Below are 17723 nucleotides of genomic sequence, written 5' to 3' on the forward strand. Positions count from 1 at the left end.
TCAACTTACTCTGTTTGGTAGATGTCTAATCATGTTCTGTCTCTCTGATAGGAAAACTGAAGAGAAGCATGCTGACATTTTGAAACGCCTATAAGCTAGAGTTAACAATACAAAACCTGATTTTTATTGTAGCATAATGTGTGGTCATGGCTAGAAGTTTGTGAGTACTGCTTGCATTTGCCTTTAAGTATATCAGAATATTGGTAGCAAACACAGGAGGAGGAAACAATTTGATGGAAACTGTTTCCATTGTTCTTTATGCCACTTCATTCTCAGAATAGCTAATGAGAGACCAGATGCATAGAAATAGAATTACTAACTGCTACTCCAGAATAACTACTACTTCAGAATGATGACTTGAGGTCTAAAATATTAAAGCAGTTGTTTCTGAATTATTTATTCTTGCATTAATAAAGCAGCTCTCTTCCATTTACATAGGTATTTCACCAACATGAATTTTAAAGCACTTGTCAAACTTGTAAGGATTTTAAAAAATGTAAAGGGTCACACATTTTATTGTTAACGGGGTGTTGAGAGAGACTGTCAACACCCTACACGGCATTAAGCTGTTGCTTTGATGTGTAGGCAGCACCTTAGGTCTCAGAGAGCTGTACTGTAAGTGGAGGTCCATATGTTCAACCCATTTTGATGTGTTCAGAGATCTTGGGCCAGCAGCATCCGTACACTACATCACAGCCATTGGAGGTAAAAAATGCCATCTGGGTTTCTGTTCCTTCTACTTACCTTGTGCCATGGTCTCTTCACAGTAGCAGAATGCATTTTCTTTCTTCTTCTATTCAAAATTATTTGATAGTTTACCATGAAAAACCTGGTTTGATTCACTCTTTAATGAATTATATCTCAGGTGTCCATTAACAATCTCTTAGAAGGGATGAGAGACAGAAAAGGGTTTCCCGAGTCCAACATGTGTTCTAATACCCATGCTATGACAGTAAACCAGCAGGAGCTTGAAATATCTTTATTAGCTAAGAACTCTATTTCTTAATTATAAAGTATTACCTTTTATATCTGTTCCCAAGTAAGCCTATGAGCACAAATTCAGATCCAAGCAGATGCTGGGGTGCTAATAAGCTGAATGCAGTCTCTTTATTGCAGAAAACAACTTGCTGTGATCAAGTCTAGGAATAAAGCCTCTATTTTTAAGATGGGAGGTGGTTCCTAGGACAGGTGCCTGTCAAAAAGTCACTTTCATTTTCCTACTGTTACTACTTTCTCACTGGCTGTTCACAGGCTTCTTGATACTAAAGTACAATACAACATTTGTAGCTCTCACCAAAAGCTGCTTTACTCAGAAACCTGGCTCTGCTCTCCAAAACAGAACTGTTTCAGAGCACTGTTTTTAACAGAAATCTCGCACAGATGAGGTACATCAACGCATGACATAGGAGCTCTGCTCATTGTCTGTGAACCAGGCGTGGCAGAGCTCTCCCCCTGCACCTTATTGGCAGTACTGGGATCTCTGGCACCAGTGTGATGTGCATGCAGATAAGGTGTCTGGAAGCTCTTCAGTTTTGTATAGCTCCTGTGCAGCAGTGTGTTCCTCAGTATGTTTGACTTCCCTGTCTGCAGAGCTGCTGCTCCTGCTTTCGAAGCCCCCTTTCCCCATCTGTTTCTTTTTTGAAGCTTTGGGGGAATGTGAAGCCACAGGAGCAGTTTTCTTTCCCCTGGAGAAACAATCCTGACTTTCTTGTGTGGTTTTATTTTCCTCAGCTTGCTTACTTGCAGACATATTGACTGCAGCGATGACTTGCTCCCACATCTTTTCTGCACCTGTTTGTGCTCAGAACTCAGTGTGATGGAATGTACATCCTGCATCGCCCTGCTGACATTTCATACATGCGGCATAGCCACAGGACAAATGCCCAGACCATATGCCCTTATTTTGATACTGCTGGGAACCTGAGGGTCTCCTTGTTGTTTCATCTCTCTCTAGGGGATGTTTTGGCAAAACACCGCCTGGGTCCTTGTGCTCTTTGCACCTTCTGCTCCATTGCTGGTGGCTTGCCCGGTGCAAAACAATCTGGAGGCTTCCTTGACTGCTGTGCCTTTTTGACAGGCACCTGTCATTTTACTGTATGTGAAAAGCCTGCCTACCCTCTTGGAGCTCACAAAGCTTGCGGCTTATGCCAACATGCAAAGCGCAGTTTAAATGTCAATTTCCTAAAGCTCAGTTAAGAACAACATACTACTTTAGCTCACATGTTCAGTCACTATGTGACCAACATGTTTGTATCAAGAGGAAGCAGTCATTTGCACAGCGCAGCACCAGAAACATCAGCCTGTGGTCTATTTACTGCAGCCTTCAAACGCATCGGAGTGATTTTAACAAGCCGGCATTGCTTGCGGCATACGGACCGGAACTGGGAATTGCCGGTTGCCAGTCTACGAAGCTGCCCAAAGTCCTCCTCCTTTTGTGCTGAGCTACGAACAAACCGGTGCCCGCGCCCCGGCGCTGCAGTCCAGAGGGCCGCGGAGGGTGAGCGCCATCCCCGCCGGGGCGGTTGTGCCGCTGTACGCGGGCACCAGCCTCCGGCGACACGGCCGCCCCTCAGCCGCCGGCCTGCCGTGCTGACGCGGGCCGCGCACTCACCTGCCGCGGGCCGCAGCCACCGCGCGGGCGGCCCCATGGAGCGGCTGCGGGTGGACGCGGCGGCCCTGGACGAGTACGCGGAGTACCGGCGGTGAGGGAAGGGAAGGGCCGGGCCGGAGGGGACATGGCGGGCGCGGCGGGGTGGCTCCATCCCGGCCGTGGGGGCAGGCGATGGCCGCGTTTCTCCTGAGGCGTTCCTGGCGGGCTCCTTGCGCCCGTCCCTCCCTCCGCGTTTCGCCATGTCCTGGGGAAATCGGGAGTGCCGTGACTGGCGCCGTGCAGGTGATGGGAGCCGCTCTCCGCGGGGAGGGAGTATCCCTCCCTGGGCTGCAGCAGCCGCGCTGGAGGGGCCTCAGACACTAGCACCCTACATCTCGCTGGTGTGAAGACGTGCTGTGAATGCGGCTGGCTGCGAGCGCAGGAACGCATCGTGTGCCCCGTCCAGGCCTACGAACCTGCGGGCCCGACAGTGTGCTCTGAGGTGTGCCAGCTGTACCTCTCCTTCAGGGAAGGGGACTCCGTGCACCTGGATTGAGTTCTGCAGTGTATAAACATGCGCCCTTGCACTCCTGTGTGCGTCTGCTCATCTTGTCATTCCTCTTGAGTTGAGCAAAGTGGAATGACAAGGGGCAATGGGTTCAAACTTAAACGGGGAGGTTTAGGTTGGATATAAGAGCAGTTCTTCACTATGAGGGTGGTGAGGCGCTGGCACAGGGTGCTCAGAGAAGCTGTGGCTGCCCCATCCCTGGCAGTGTTCAAGGCCAGGTTGGATGGGGCTTGAAGCAACCCGCTCTAGTGGAAGGTGTCCCTGTCCATGGCAGGGGGTTGGAATGGGATGAGCTTTAAGGTCTCTTCCAAGCCAAACCATTCTATGATTCTAGTGAAATGTGATCTTAACTTAGCTTACAAAAATCTTGAGTAAAACACTAGAGTGGTATTGCTTGCATAAGTAGTTACACACTGAGTCAGTGGATGTCAGCTGGATTGACAAGCAAATGACAGTGATGTGTTGGCACATCATTCTGGTGCTCCACAGTACTGGTAATGTACAAACCCACAGAGATACTTAACAAAGAATCACTCCGCATGTTTTAGTGCACCCAACAAATAATAACTGAAATATTTACATGCATTAAAAAACTAAACTTCAGTACAGTTAAGTGCTGCAATTAATTCTAAATTGTATTTTATATTTGTCTTCAATTTGACAATTCTCATAGAATCATAGAATAGTTAGGGCTGGAAAGGACCTTAAGATCATCAAGTTCCAACCCCCCTGCCGTGGGCAGGGACACCTCACACTAAACCATGTCACCCAAGGCTTTGTCCAACCTGGCCTTGAACACTGCCAGGGATGGAGCATTCACAACCTCCTTGGGCAGCCCACTCCAGTGCCTCACCACCCTTACAGTAAAGAACTTCTTCCTTACATCCAATCTAAACTTCCCCTGTTTCAGTTTTAACCCGTTACCCCTTGTCCTATTACTACAGTCCCTAATGAAGAGTCCCTCCCCAGCATCCTTATAGCCCCCTTCAGATACTGGAAGGCTGCTATGAGGTCTCCACGCAGCCTTCTCTTCTCCAGGCTGAACAGCCCCAACTTTCTCAGCCTGTCTTCATACAGGAGGTGCTCCAGTCCCCTGATCACCCTCGTGGCCCTCCTCTGGACTTGTTCCAACAGTTCCATGTCCTTTTTATGTTGAGGACACCAGAACTGCACACAATACTCCAAGTGAGGTCTCACAAGAGCAGAGTAGAGGGGCAGGATCACCTCCTTCGACCTGCTGGTCACACTCCTTTTGATGCAGCCCAGGATACGGTTGGCTTTCTGGGCTGCGAGTGCACACTGAAGCCAGCTCATGTTCATTTTCTCATCGACCAACAGCCCCAAGTCCTTCTCTGCAGGGCTGCTCTGAATCTCTTCTCTGCCCAACCTGTAGCTGTGCCTGGGATTGCTTCAACCCAGGTGTAGGACCTTGCACTTGTCATGGTTAAACTTCATAAGGTTGGCATCAGCCCACCTCACAAGCGTGTCAAGGTCCCTCTGGATGGCATTCCTTCCCTCCAGGGTACCAACCGAACCACACAGCTTGGTGTCATCGGCAAACTTGCTGAGGGCGCACTCAATCCCACTGTCCATGTCACCGACAAAAGATGTTGAACAAGACCGGTCCCAACACTGATCCCTGAGGGACACCACTCGTTACTGGTCTCCAGCCGGACATTGTCTTCAGTTGTCTCCATAAATCAAGTATTTGGGTGCAGCTCTAGAATTCCAGCTATTCAGTGACCTGGAATTTGAGTGTACTGATAGTTTAAACAAATAGGCCTGTGTGAGATGTAGGATACATCTGTTACCAACTTCATGTGCAGAAATAGCATGTTCTTGCAAATCAGCAAACAGCCCACTTTAAAGTAGTTTGTTACTTTCACGGCAGTGTGGCTACCTACTTGCAGTTGAATAATCTTACTCAGACTACACTAAGGACTAGACTAAGATTAGACAACCTGATAAAAATCTGCAGTAGGTTTAGGTATATGTGGGTGAAATGACTTGCAAGAAGTCATTCAAAATGCCTGCGGCAGAGCTGGCTGCTTACACAACCCTTGATGCCCATTGCTTTTTGAGCCATGTGAAAAGCAGCTTCATAGTTTGCTTTATTTTTTTTTCCTTACAGTGCTGATTTTCAGTCTGTCAAAGCAAATTTATTAAAAAAGCATTATTCACAAAATTTCTCTGAAGATCAGCTATAGTTCTGTTAAATGTATATCACTAGAATGGTATTTTGGAATATGAGGGTTTTTTGCATTTGCAGCAGATGTCTTTTTATGTATTATTGAAAAAGTAACTTCACGAACCTACTTTGTTTTCATTTTGTTATGTGTTTTAATGCATGCTTAAAGAATTGTAGGTGATGATGATGGAGGAAAGCTCTTTACCCCTGAGGAATATGAGGAGTACAAAAGAAAAGTTGGGCCAATTCGGTTACGGAACAGGCTGTACGTGAGCTGGAGATCACCAGCTGGCATGGACTGTAAGCTTGTGGGGCCAGAGACACTGTGCTTTTGTACTCACAGGTAGGTATCTCTTCTGCTTTTTGCACTGTTGTAGTTTTAAAAGTCAGGAAAATGTAAAATATGTCCAGGTGCACTGGAATGCAGTATAGGGAAGCTAATTTAAGGTCTAAGAGTCGAGAAAATTAGGTTTTAAATCATAAGAACTGTTCTTAAATATAAATCTCACTATGTTTTTTTGAGACCAAAATGATTGTTTTAGTCTTCAATAAATTCAGCTTTAAGGCATGAGTTTTTATAGATCAGATTGATTTTGATCTATATCAGAATTCTGATCTATCAAAATGAAACATAAAGATCTGTGCTATTTATGTAATGAATGGATGTAAAAGCACCTGATATTATACCTTTAATTGAAAAGTAACAATTAACAGTAATTAATAAAAATCAAGATATTTCAAAACAGAACTTACAAGATAAATTATAAGCCGTCAGCTTTCTGCTAAATACTAACACAGTTATAAAATTTGTTATTTTTAACGGTTTCAGGTATAAACAACACAAAACGGACTATGAAGTGATTCCCGAAGACCGTCCTATTTGTGTGCCTTGTAAAGTGAGCCGCTGTCCATGCCAGTCCTACCACTACGTCCCTGTAAATGGCACACAGCCCATCCGTTGCAGATGCAAACACTTTGCTGACCAGCACAGTGCTGCACCTGGACATTCATGTAACTCTTGTAAGTTTACTGATGGGCTCACAGTGTTCTTTGTGAGGAAACTTAACAGGAACAGCATTAGGGATCTGTATTCTGCTCAGAGTATTAAGTATGCACTGCACTTGTCAGGGATGGAAGGATGTGAAATGGGAAGGAAGACATCGCCTTTTGCACAGGAGGGTTTAGAACAACATCCTTAGCTCTCCTAAGTCCTGTGAAGGAGTGTAAGTGTCTGAATGATTCAGTTAGGTACAGATGGAGACAGCCACCTAAAATTAGGCAGTATGAAAGCATCCCATTTGCAGTTTGTCACTTCCACTGCTGCACACACATGACGGTTTTTTTACTTGAACTTGGTAGTTTGAGAGAGGGAAGTGTTGATCCCCGTTCCTCTGTTGCCTGGTTGAATATAACATTAATGTATTTTTATGTCATTTCTCAACCCAATAGGAAGCAGTGCTCTGTTCTCAAATAGTACTATTGTTAGCACTCTAACAAAGCAGTTTCTGAGCGTAATGTGGGTCTAGAAATGTAAATTGGAATGGAGTTTCAAGAAAAAGGTTTGAGAAGGCATTAAGAGGAAACTTTTTGCTTCAGGCGTTCAAGCTGTTATAATGAAACAGCAGTAATTATTAACTATAGAAAATAATGCATAAAGACGTTTTAGTGTGAAACCTCAAATTATGTAAATGGATTTTTTTTTTTTTCTGTATCTCATAGAATCTTAGAATGGGTTGGGTTGGAAGAGACCCTAAAGCTCATCCACTTTCACCCCCTGCCATGGTCAAGGACACCTTCCACTAGACCAGGTTGCTCAAAGCCCCATCCAGCTTAGCCTTCCATACTAGTAGTAAATTTATTTCATGAAGTGTGTCTAATTTGTACAGGAAAGATTGTAAACAGCTTCTGCTGGATGAGAATCACATCCCACAGAATTAAAACATTAAATATTTATATGACAGCCTTTCAGGAATTTGCTCTAAGTAATGTGAAAGTCTTAAATGTGCAGTTGGATGATTCAGATTGAATCCGTAAACACAGTGTTTCTAATAATAATTAAATCACTACGTGAGGAAGAACTTCTTTCCTGTGAGGGTGACTAAGCATTGGAATAGGTTGCCCGGAGAAGCTGTGGACTCTCCTTCCCTGGAGATAGTCAAGAGCCATCTGGACACAATCCTGAGCAGCATGCTGTAGGTGACCCTGCTTGAGCAGGAGGGCTGGACTAGATGACCCTTGGTTGTTGCTTCCAACCTCAATAATTCTGTGATTTCTGTGATTGACATTATGCACTTTTTCTAGTGTTTCTCAAAAATACTCTGCACTTCTGAGAGCTTCACAGATTAAACAGAGAAGTGTCAAAACTTCCATTTTGGACTCGTGTTGATTTAATATACTGGTATTAGTCTAGCTCAGTGTTGTATAAATCTAACATGAAATGAAAATTATAATTGAAAAGAAATACTGCTGTTGCCCTTTATATATTTTATTCTGTATCCAAACATAGAGTAAGAGCTCTCTTACTAGGAGTGCCCAAAATTATGTGAGAAAGCTTTTCAACATTCCAAAATGTGATCCTTGAACATACTACACAAGACTTAAAAAATCTTAGTTGGTGCTCTGCAAAATGAACTGTAACTGGGAGTTTGAAGCAGGGTTATTTGTATAATGAAACATGCAAAAATCAGTTCATCAATTTCTTGTTCACGTCATTGCTTCAACAGGGCTTTTATGACAGTCTTAGCTGTAGCTAGGGTAGATATCTCACTTCACTCTGTGTTTCTGAATGTCGCATGTGACTTGTACAGCTATTTCAGTTACATCCTGTGGCTTAAAAAAACCCTGAAAGTCAGTCTAATGGTACTCTTCCTTAGAAACCATTTTGCTACTGCCACAGCCTCTGTTTACTACCGAGATGATTTTGCTAATTGCAAAAGGCATTTAAATTGTGGTTTGTATCATAAATTGTGATTTGAAGTTTTCTGGCCATGCAACACACGCTGTACACCTTTGGAAATAACACTGCCAGAATGCTGGCAGGTTGGCTGCTTCACCCAGGGACAGAAATTTTGTTCATCTTTTGCCAGGGGAGGGACAGAGAAGGGTGTTACTGATGGCAATGGACATAAGTCACAGCATGGGAAATCCAATTAGATATTAGGAAATAAATGTCTGCTTCAAGGGAAAAACAGTGTCTGTTCAAGCTGCTCTGAGAGGTGGAATCTTCACCCTCAGAGGTACTCAAAACTTGATTGAATGAGACCCTGAGACTAGACAACCCCTATGATCTAATCCCCACATTCATCCTTTATCCTGTTTTATACAGCATTTTCATGTGGCTGGACGCTTTTACAGTGAAAGAACTCTAGTTTTTGACAAGATCAGTTTAGGGAAAAACTGTTTTGTCTGCAGTGGGGTATAAATTGCATTATTATCTCATTACAGTTGTATTTTTGTTAATCAGGTTCCAAGTGTTCGGGCTTTCATAGTTGCTTTACCTGTGCATGTGGTCAGCCAACATATGCTCATGAAACAGTCGTGGAAACTAAAGAAGAACGCTTAGCCCAGGGAAAGCCTGTGGGCCAGGATGTTCCTTATGCTGCCATGGGAGGACTGACTGGTTTTAGTTCACTAGCAGAAGGCTACATGAGACTTGACGACAGTGGTATAGGTAAGTGCAACTGACCAACTAAGTTGTTTGAAAAGCAGTAATTCGACATAGTTTTTTAAAGTTCAAAAGCAAACTGCATCAATAGGAGTAGGACTTAAGAGAGATTTTTCTTCTTCCCTAACAGTCCTTAAGTGTGAAGAGATCACTGTGGCCTTATTGTCCAACTTTCTGTAGTGAACTGATTAAAAAAATCTTTTATCAACAAGTCTGGTGTCCAGCCCAATAGTTTCTGGCTGAAATGAGACATATCTTTTAGAAAGATCTCTGCCACTTCTGTTTTTCTGTTAATACTTCCATGTTATACTTACGTTAGTCCTTTACCCTGATACTGCCCAGGTTATCAGTCATACAGTTATGCCCTTGGTTATACAGTTATACAGTTTATGCCCTTGATTATACAGCTACACCACCCCCCCCCCCCCCCCCCCAACCTCAAAGGTTAATAGCTGTTCACATAGAAAAGGTCATTTGTAGAACTTTTTGACAGGCATGTTAGTTGGCCTCAATATGTGTGCTGCTGTGTGATTTTGTGTCATTTAGTAATTCTCACACTTTGTCCTAAAGTGCTGTTTTACTTATTATTGCCATGTACTGATTATTTCTTTTTTAAATTCTGGTCTTTTCCTGGATTTGCCTGAAGTTTAGAAACTAAAGTAGTGTAGCAGTAATAATAATTAAAGAAACAGGGGTTTTCATTTCTTTTGAAGCCATCCTCTGTTATGCTTTTGATAACTGAAGTTTATGGTGTGTGCACTGAGTGTTGTAGATCTGAATCTGTAGCCTTGTTTTGGCCTGTCATGTTCTCGTGAATTTCATTGTTTTCATTCAACTTGTTTTCTAACAGGGGCTCCTTCTGCTGAACTTTTAGAATCCCCTGTTACCAGCTCAGATCATCCATTTCTGAAAGCATTTCAGGGACCTTCTAGTTCTGCTCAAACAATCCCACAGATAGCAGGTGCTATATTAGTAGGATAATACTGTTTACAAAAAGTATTTAATATAGAATTAATTGGTTTTATTTAAGAGTTGAAGGATGCTTAGGGGTAAAATCAAAGCTGAAATTGAGTATTGAAGCCTTGTTATGTGAAAAGTTGTAGAACATTCATGGAGCTGAACTGCTTAGAATAACTTTTGTTACTGCTTGTTATTTTTGCCCATGATGATTTTTTTAACCTTTAATGATGTTTTTTTTCCTGGAATTTGGTATCTTCCCTGTTAATGGTGTCACTTATTCATTGGATCAGTTTTCTTAAATTTTTCATTCCTGCTGGAAGTTCATCAGATCTGAATGGATCGTGCATATTCAGCACAATCCTCTGAAATTGCCTTCTGCCAGAAAGTCTTTTCTGCATGGAATTATGGATTGGTTATGCTTATTTTATGTCCTTTATTTAGTTTAAGAATTTAGCAATAAAACTGCTGAACTTCTCCAAGACTATTTATAACAGCTGCTAGCCTAGATTAAAGAGGTTACTCTGTGGTCCCAGTTGCAGGGGTTTTTTACTTGCCTGTAGAGGTGAGTTCTCATCTTAAATCTGTTTTGCCAAATGTAAAACATGACTAATGGAATAGCAAGTATAATAAAAAAAGGTGGGGTTTTGGTTTTGTTTTTCAGGTGGTTCTAGTGGCATAAGGCAAGTTTCTCCTGGAAAGTATTCAGAACAAGATGACATGGCTTACTTTGAGAAACGTTATCAAGAACGGGCAAGTTACTACATTTATTGCTTAATTCAAACATGTTTGCACAAGAGGATATCTAAAAAAGATCAGTGCATGATTTAAGTGGCATATAAATGCATTCTATCATTTGTTCTCTTCCTGAGAAAACACTATCCACTTAAAGTTTTAAATACAGTTATGAGTGACTGCAGAATTTCAGACTTCAGTCATGTCTGGGATGGCATTTACCTTAACTGGCCAGGTGTTTATTCAGGTAGCTCTCCATTACTATGTGACAAAAAGAAATAGCAAAGCAGACTCACAGAAAGCCCCTTATGACATTTAGGAATGCGTGTTTGCTGCCTCATTTATTAAGCTTTATGATGTTCTTTTCCTTAAGAATATCTGTGTAGTTGGGCTAAATCTGGACTGTCTTTCATAGATGATCAGAATCACCCCTTAGAGGTGCCTCCTTCACCCCACTGACTGTCTTTAAATGCTCTGCAGTGTAGGTTACTTAGATGCTTGAATACCTGTTCTTTCCCTGCATCGTCTCCTTAGCTCCCCCATCTCAGCTGAAAGCGTGTCTTGACTGTTTATGAATTTTTTTGTAAGGCAGTATTGCATAATTAACTTCTAAAACCTTAACTGCTGTTATACTTGCTGCTTGCAACACAGCATTTTTTTAATGAAAAAGCTTATCTAGCTCTGTGAAATTTTAAATACTTTATTTTGGAAATCATCACAAAATATGGTAGGCTGTTAAAAATGCATTATCAGTTTATAGGAGAAAACAAGTTATTAGCAAATTCAAATTGCTATGTTTCTTTGACCCCCAAGATTTTACTTTCTTTGCAAAAGGTAGTAGGAATTTCAGAAACAAGCTCAAGCCTCCAAATACGGAAAAATGTTTTAAAATGAGTTCCTGTGTAGACCAACAACAGAATTGCTTAGCGGTGAGCTCATCTGTAGACATTCAAATCAGGACTGGGGCTTTCTTCCTTTTGACACTATTATATGAGGGGGGGAAAAAAGCATTTTAAAAGTTTTATTTTGTATTTTCTTGCATTTTTGATAGTAACAAGTTATGTTACATTACATGAGATGAAAAAGTCCGTGCATGCATTTTACATAATTATTCTAAATAGAATGTCATTCACTAATTTAACAATACTTGGGAACTGTTGCTTCTAAAACCAACAGAAATAATTTTTTGTATTAATAGTCTTATTACAAAATGGCAGATTTAAATGCATATGTAAATCAGACCATGTTTTAAGAGCCTACTGTATAGGGAAAACTTTATGAGAGGAAGACATGACCTTGTGGGTCAGTGAGGACTTCCCTTGCGATTTTGTGCATGCTGATTAGTCTAAATATGTCTGTTGCACACCTGTGTTAAAGCTCCTTTACCTTTCATTGACATAAAGATAAACCCGTGAGCATTTGTGAGGCACATTGGCCTTGAGGGATACATAAACGCCTAGATTGCCATTATCAGAGATAAAGGCAGTCCTGTTTTTAATAGTGGGGGAGCTGCATAACTATTGGCAGTGCTGCTTTGTCCTACAGTACAAAAGTAAGCAATGCTAGATTGGGCTAACAAGGATCTGTAGCTCTCCCCACTGCATATTATCACTCTTAAAGTTGTGACTGGATGTAGAGATTTAATATTGCATTGCTAGCTGATTTGCAAATTAGTACTTGAACCAATGTTGGTTTCTTTGTTACAGCTGAAAAAGGAGAAGGCTGCTAAACAGAAAGAGAAAAGCGCAGTGCCATCAAAGAAGCCATAAGTTTAAGAACTATTTATTATATACCACAGTATTAATCATTGCATTGAAGAGTATTTTTTACTGTGCCTACCTGCATCCTTGTATTTCTTAATTTCTTTATTCTGCTGGTTTGTTCTGTTGCTGAAATGAATTTTTAATTAAATTGTTGCAGTAACATTGGTACTTTAATCAATACACTTCTAATCTCCAGAATTATTACACAGATACTCCTTTGAGAATGGAAGATCATATTTAGAGATTTACAGAACTGTTACTGAAGATCTGAGAGAACAACTGTGTATTTAAGTATAATGTTGTAGTAGGGCAAAGAAAATATGTCTTATTCTTAAACTTCTATGACACGCTTTATTTGTAGAGTCCTTAGAACTCGTCTCATTCGTGAATTTTTATTTGGTGGAATTTGTTCTGTTAATATTGACATTTTAATTTTATTTAAATACTTTTTTTCCAATTGGTTTCATTGCCTTCACATAAAATTCAAACATAGCCTTCTTTCTCTGGCTTCTCTAGGCTCTGTTCTTGCCAATGTATAAATATTTTTTACACGTGAAGTTCTGTATGCTTGTAAACCCATTTCCACATGTGCTTAGTAGCTACTTGAAGAGATGCTGCTTGTATACCTTATCCCAGATTTCTGTAGCATGCTGTCCATGATTCTATTACACTAAACTTCTGAAAACATTAAATGGAAATGGATATACTGTTTATTGCCTGTAAACAAACAATTATATGGTGTTTGGTACATACACTTATCCAACAGATAAAAGATACCAAGAAGGGAGATGAGCTTGTTTGTTGTTTTTTTTTTTTTGTCTATATTCTCAGCTGTGGCAGCATATGTTGTATTAAAGGTAGTGCACAGGAAAATATAGTATTTGGTAACTTTGTGTGGTGGTTTAAATCTGAAGCAGTACAGCAAGAACTTGGTACAGAATAACTGGCAGAGGCTACAGTTTAGGAGGCAAAAGCAGAGCCCGAAATCACTTTGCTAGTCTACTCTGAAAAGAGAGCTGTAAGTCAGTTTGTCATTAAAAATACTTGAAGATGTGTGTTGGACTGAAGACTTTACAGGTGGTATGTGCGTACTGAGACATTACAGCCAGAGGTGGGAATACCCATCAGAGAGAATCCTTCTTTGTGCCTAATGCCTGTACGTGCTTGATGGGCAGCGGAAAAGAGGTGAGATTGGAGGCATGTCATGCAGGGCAGCTTGCCTTTTGTTCAGACACCACCTGTGGCAGGGAATGAGAGTTCTTAGGAGTGCATGCAGGTCGTACAGTGACTGATGGAGATGGCTGGAGTTTGAGTGAAGAGGGAATGGAAGGCTCAGTTGCCCAAAATGACAGATGAAAAAACGCCATTTACCATAACTCGGACCTATGCTGCCATTACTCCAGATGCCGATCAGAGAGGTTAATCCGTTACTTCAATTTAAATGCATAATATATCAGAGTGACTAATTAATGTTTTAGAAGTACCTTCACCTTTCCATTCTACACTCTTCCATGCTGCTTTATCTGAATAAATAAAAACGTTAATTTGAGCTCCCTCTTCTGGTCCCAATAAGCAATAATTTCTACAGATCCTCTACTTGATCTGGTAAGTAAATGGGGATTTCACAGTAGAATTACAAGAAACAACAAATGTAAAAACAATTGGTAAACAATTAGTAAACAAATGGTAAATAAATACATAGAAAAACTATTTCAGTCATCGAAGAGATTAGTACAAGCTTAATAGCAGAATTTTATTCCACTTCAGTATTTATACCAGTGGCTGTACCCACTAGGGAATTCTGTGCTTAAACTTAACTAATGTTTCCACTTAAATGATATGAGAAAGTTACTACATTTATTTCATTATATTTCTTTTCAGTTGGAAAACAGGTGGAATCATAAAACTATCAACTGTATTAACTATTGCTTAGGAGTTCTGACCACTTGTCACCCATGTTCATGTCCAAGTAAAAGAAACTCACTTTCCTTACTAAAAGACACACTTTTGACTTCTTCATATTCATGTAGGACTTTTTCCCAGAATTTTTATATGTACACGAAAAAACAGGTACAATTTATCTCATAGTGTTGCTGACTGCGAAAACTGGACACTAATGTCATGTCTTAAGTGAAACTTGCACTTATCTGGACTTACTGTTATTTTTTAGCCTAAAAAAAAAAATCACAATTTTGTAGGATCAAAATTGCAACCTTCAATTCCATTCAGAAATCTCTCTCTGTCTAAAGATGAATATTTCTGTAAAGGTAAAAGCAGAGACCACATGCTGTTATGCTTGCTATTAACATTGGGTTTGTTTTCCTGAGGCAGTCATGAACTTTGAACATGGTATCACGGGACAGATGAGTTACTGGTTTATCTGTATGATTTATTGGTGGGTGTGTATCTGACATTCAGCTAGGCACATTAACCATTTCTGACCCTAATCCAAGGAATCTGGCACAGGGGAAATGGTTTATTGTCATACAACGGGAGTACTCCGAGCTGTTAAAGCCTAATTGCACAGGTCTCAGGCAATGCTAAGCACTTCTCATGTTTGAAACAGCTGGCCTACGAATTGATGTTTTGCCATTGCTATTACACTCCTAGAGCATGGAACAGAATCTTTTCATTGCTTGTCCTATGAAATGGCTTTGATGTACCTTGGCTATTTATGATAGCACAGACTGGTCAGTGATCCCAAGTGGAGGGCAAGTGGCTCCTTCCCATTCTGTGCTTTTCTGATACTCAATCCAGAACATGTCTGCCTGTCTCAGGTTTGGAAGGGGAATGTGATGTGTGAATTCACATCCAGCAGTGGCATCTGTGCAGAATTACTTTGTCAAGTTGTGTTTTTACAGCACGCTGCACATATTAAATGGTTTGCAGGTCTTGTGTCTGCGTGACCCTGGGGTCTCTTGCTGTAGCCATGCAGCCTAAGAAAATACATGACTTTGCAGGTAGCAATAGTGTTTTTTCTTAGCATGAATATAATTGAAAACACCACCACGGGTTTACCAGTCTGAAAGACCTTGCACAGAGGTACCTGTTTGTTTTTTTCCATAATAAAAGATACTAATTTTGTCCATAAGCCTACTCTTGCTTTGGAGCCCTTGGCATTTGTCTTCAGGTGGAGTTGATCATTATTTGCTTTACACCGGTTTTAGCACTTATTTTACATTCGCTGGTGGGCCCCAGCTGGGCACGAAGTCCATGCACTACTTCAGGTACCTCCTGAGGGACTCAACCGTAACACACCACCTGTGTAACACCAGCACCTGAAACTCAACGGTGCTTCAGCGGTTTTCATTCACACCAAAATCCGAGCACAGCCACGTCAAGCAAAGGGAACCGGCTGAGCACGTTCAAAGGGTACATGGAAGCCAGAGAGCAGCGGGTGTCGAGGACACCGGAGCTTGCTTCGGAACAGCTCACCCCGTGTGGCGAGGGATGCATGCGGACCCACGGTTACGGAATGCCGGAAAAGCCCGGTGCCTACAAGACCCAAAGCGCACCCACGGCTCAGCGGGCAGGCTCGCTCCCGTCGAGGGCCGGCTTCTCCGCCGGGCAGGAGGGCGGGCGTAGGGGCTCCTCCACCCCGCAGGCATGCGCGGGCGCGGTTGGCAGCGCCGCCATTTCCCGCCGCACGCCGGCCAAGCGCGGGCCGGGACGTGCGGCGGGCGCATGCGCAGGGCCGGCGGCGGGCCCTGGTGGGAGCACGTGCAGCCGCGGCGGGGGCCGTCGGCGCGAGCCTGCCGTGCCGCCTCAGGTAGCGCCGGGCCGCGTGGGGAGGGAGCCGCGGTCGCGGAGCGTTAAAGCGCGTTTTCGGCTAAAGAAACGGGCTTCGGTACGGCGACGGGCGAGGGTCAGCGTGGGGTGGGGTGGGGTGGTAGGAGCCTGCTAAGCCGTTAACCCATGGTGTGCTGAGGTGCGACCGTGTGTGTGCGTGTGCCTCCGCGGCCCTCGGGGGGAGCGCCTCCGCCTCTCTCTTTAACTACAAATACCTTGTCCTGTTTCAGAATCCGTTGTTATGGACGGAGACAAGGAGCCTGACAAAGGTACTGCGAGGTGGTGTTTAAAACAAGCACATGAATAATTTGCACTGGAGAATAATTGAGTTCGTTGTGTTTTTTGCTTTCCCTTCCCTGCAGTTGTGGAACATGTTGTGGGCACCCACGTTGAAGATGCTGTAACATTTTGGGCACAGGTGAATTCAAAGAGCTGTTTGATTTTAACTGAGGTGTTTAATTGCCCCCTGCAAGTTTTTATGAAAGTAAGAGTAAGTGGTACCATTTCATATTGGAAAACACTTAAATTTAGATTTCAGAATTTCTAGTGTTATTGTTCCCTTTTAAGCTGAAATAAGTTTTGTGAAATGTGAAAAAGAATTGCCCATCCATTTGAGTACTTTTCATGAATGTTGGTTAGGGACAAAAATACAAATGTAAGGTTGAGCTGTCTGCTGTTGTCATTAGGATGCTGTAGGAGGCAGCTGAAGCCCTGCTGGGGGTAGGCAACCCACTGTTCCAGCTGAGCATTCGGGACAGTTTCAGTGGAGCCTGATGAGGAGGTGGCTCAGAGGTGCTAGGTCCTTTAAAGTTTGGTGTAGATGGGCGGGAGGGTGTTGGATGAGGGGAGTGAGGGAAAGGAAGAAACCCAAACCAGTGTTTTTTATTAATGTGGGGGTGCAGAAGGGAGAGGGGGAAATCCATAGTGAGTACCAAAGCTTGCCTTTCCCATTTGGGCTGCTGGCTAATTGGGGGCTGTGTGTTACTCAACACTCTGTGCCTGTGAGCCAGCTGGAGGAGTAATGTTGCTTGTTATGTCCCTAATAGAAACTTGGGGGGGGCAAGCTTTACTGGTTCTGTTAATGGAATACTGTATTCTAATAAAGGGATTTTTAGATGTTGTAGCCATAGGTAATTCTCCTTTAGGTTCTTACCCTGGCATTCTGAGACTAGATCGTAGGGCTTAGTTTGATTTTGTGAAGTACAAAAGTTAGCAGTGTACTTTTAGTGTTAACAAAATGTTCAGTTGCACTGGTGGGTTTTTTCCTGCTCTGAATTACATTTGGAATGTTGTCTAGTAAATGCTGTGTTACTGGAATTGACCCAGTTTTACAGTGCTCCAGATACTAAGTTCTAAGTGGAAAGAGACTGCTTGCTCTCAGGCAAACCAAAACCCAAATCATGCATGTAAGGAAAGAGCAGGCAAACCACAACCCAGATCATGCATGTAAGGAGTATGAGGGGTGTGCC

At 42.4% G+C, this 17723-nt stretch overlaps 2 protein-coding genes across 3 annotated transcripts in view; both read left to right on the forward strand.

The window, feature by feature from the left end:
- Positions 1-2608: 2608 nt before the first annotated feature.
- Positions 2609-13157, forward strand: FAM221A (family with sequence similarity 221 member A). 2 transcript variants are annotated; one of them, XM_062622534.1, is made up of 7 exons: positions 2609-2702; positions 5516-5689; positions 6176-6366; positions 8810-9016; positions 9861-9971; positions 10632-10720; positions 12409-13157. In XM_062622534.1, the coding sequence occupies exons 1-7, from the start codon at positions 2647-2649 to the stop codon at positions 12469-12471; spliced, it is 891 nt and encodes a 296-aa protein (XP_062478518.1). In that variant the 5' UTR covers positions 2609-2646; the 3' UTR covers positions 12472-13157. The 2 variants fall into 2 exon arrangements, with proteins under 2 accessions (XP_062478518.1, XP_062478519.1); XM_062622535.1 differs by lacking the exon at positions 9861-9971.
- Positions 13158-16146: 2989 nt separating this feature from the next.
- Positions 16147-17723, forward strand: part of STK31 (serine/threonine kinase 31) — a 35451-nt gene continuing 33874 nt past the window's right edge. The window contains 3 exon segments of the mRNA XM_062622536.1: positions 16147-16234; positions 16485-16523; positions 16617-16672. Coding sequence (XP_062478520.1) covers positions 16150-16234; positions 16485-16523; positions 16617-16672 — 180 coding nt within the window. The 5' untranslated portion in view covers positions 16147-16149.

This window comes from Pezoporus occidentalis, unplaced genomic scaffold (assembly GCF_034315485.1).
Source record: "Pezoporus occidentalis ecotype Australia unplaced genomic scaffold, CSIRO_AGI_Poc_V1 ctg243, whole genome shotgun sequence".
In the NCBI taxonomy this organism is placed as follows: domain Eukaryota; kingdom Metazoa; phylum Chordata; class Aves; order Psittaciformes; family Psittacidae; genus Pezoporus; species Pezoporus occidentalis.

Bases quoted from the DNA above. Each gene is read 5' to 3' on its own strand.
- FAM221A (XM_062622534.1), top strand. From the start codon at position 2,647: ATGGAGCGGCTGCGGGTGGACGCGGCGGCCCTGGACGAGTACGCGGAG. The intron at 9,972-10,631 runs GTGCTATATTAG...TTTGTTTTTCAG, and splicing joins AACAATCCCACAGATAGCAG to GTGGTTCTAGTGGCATAAGG. The intron at 10,721-12,408 runs GCAAGTTACTAC...TCTTTGTTACAG, and splicing joins AGAAACGTTATCAAGAACGG to CTGAAAAAGGAGAAGGCTGC.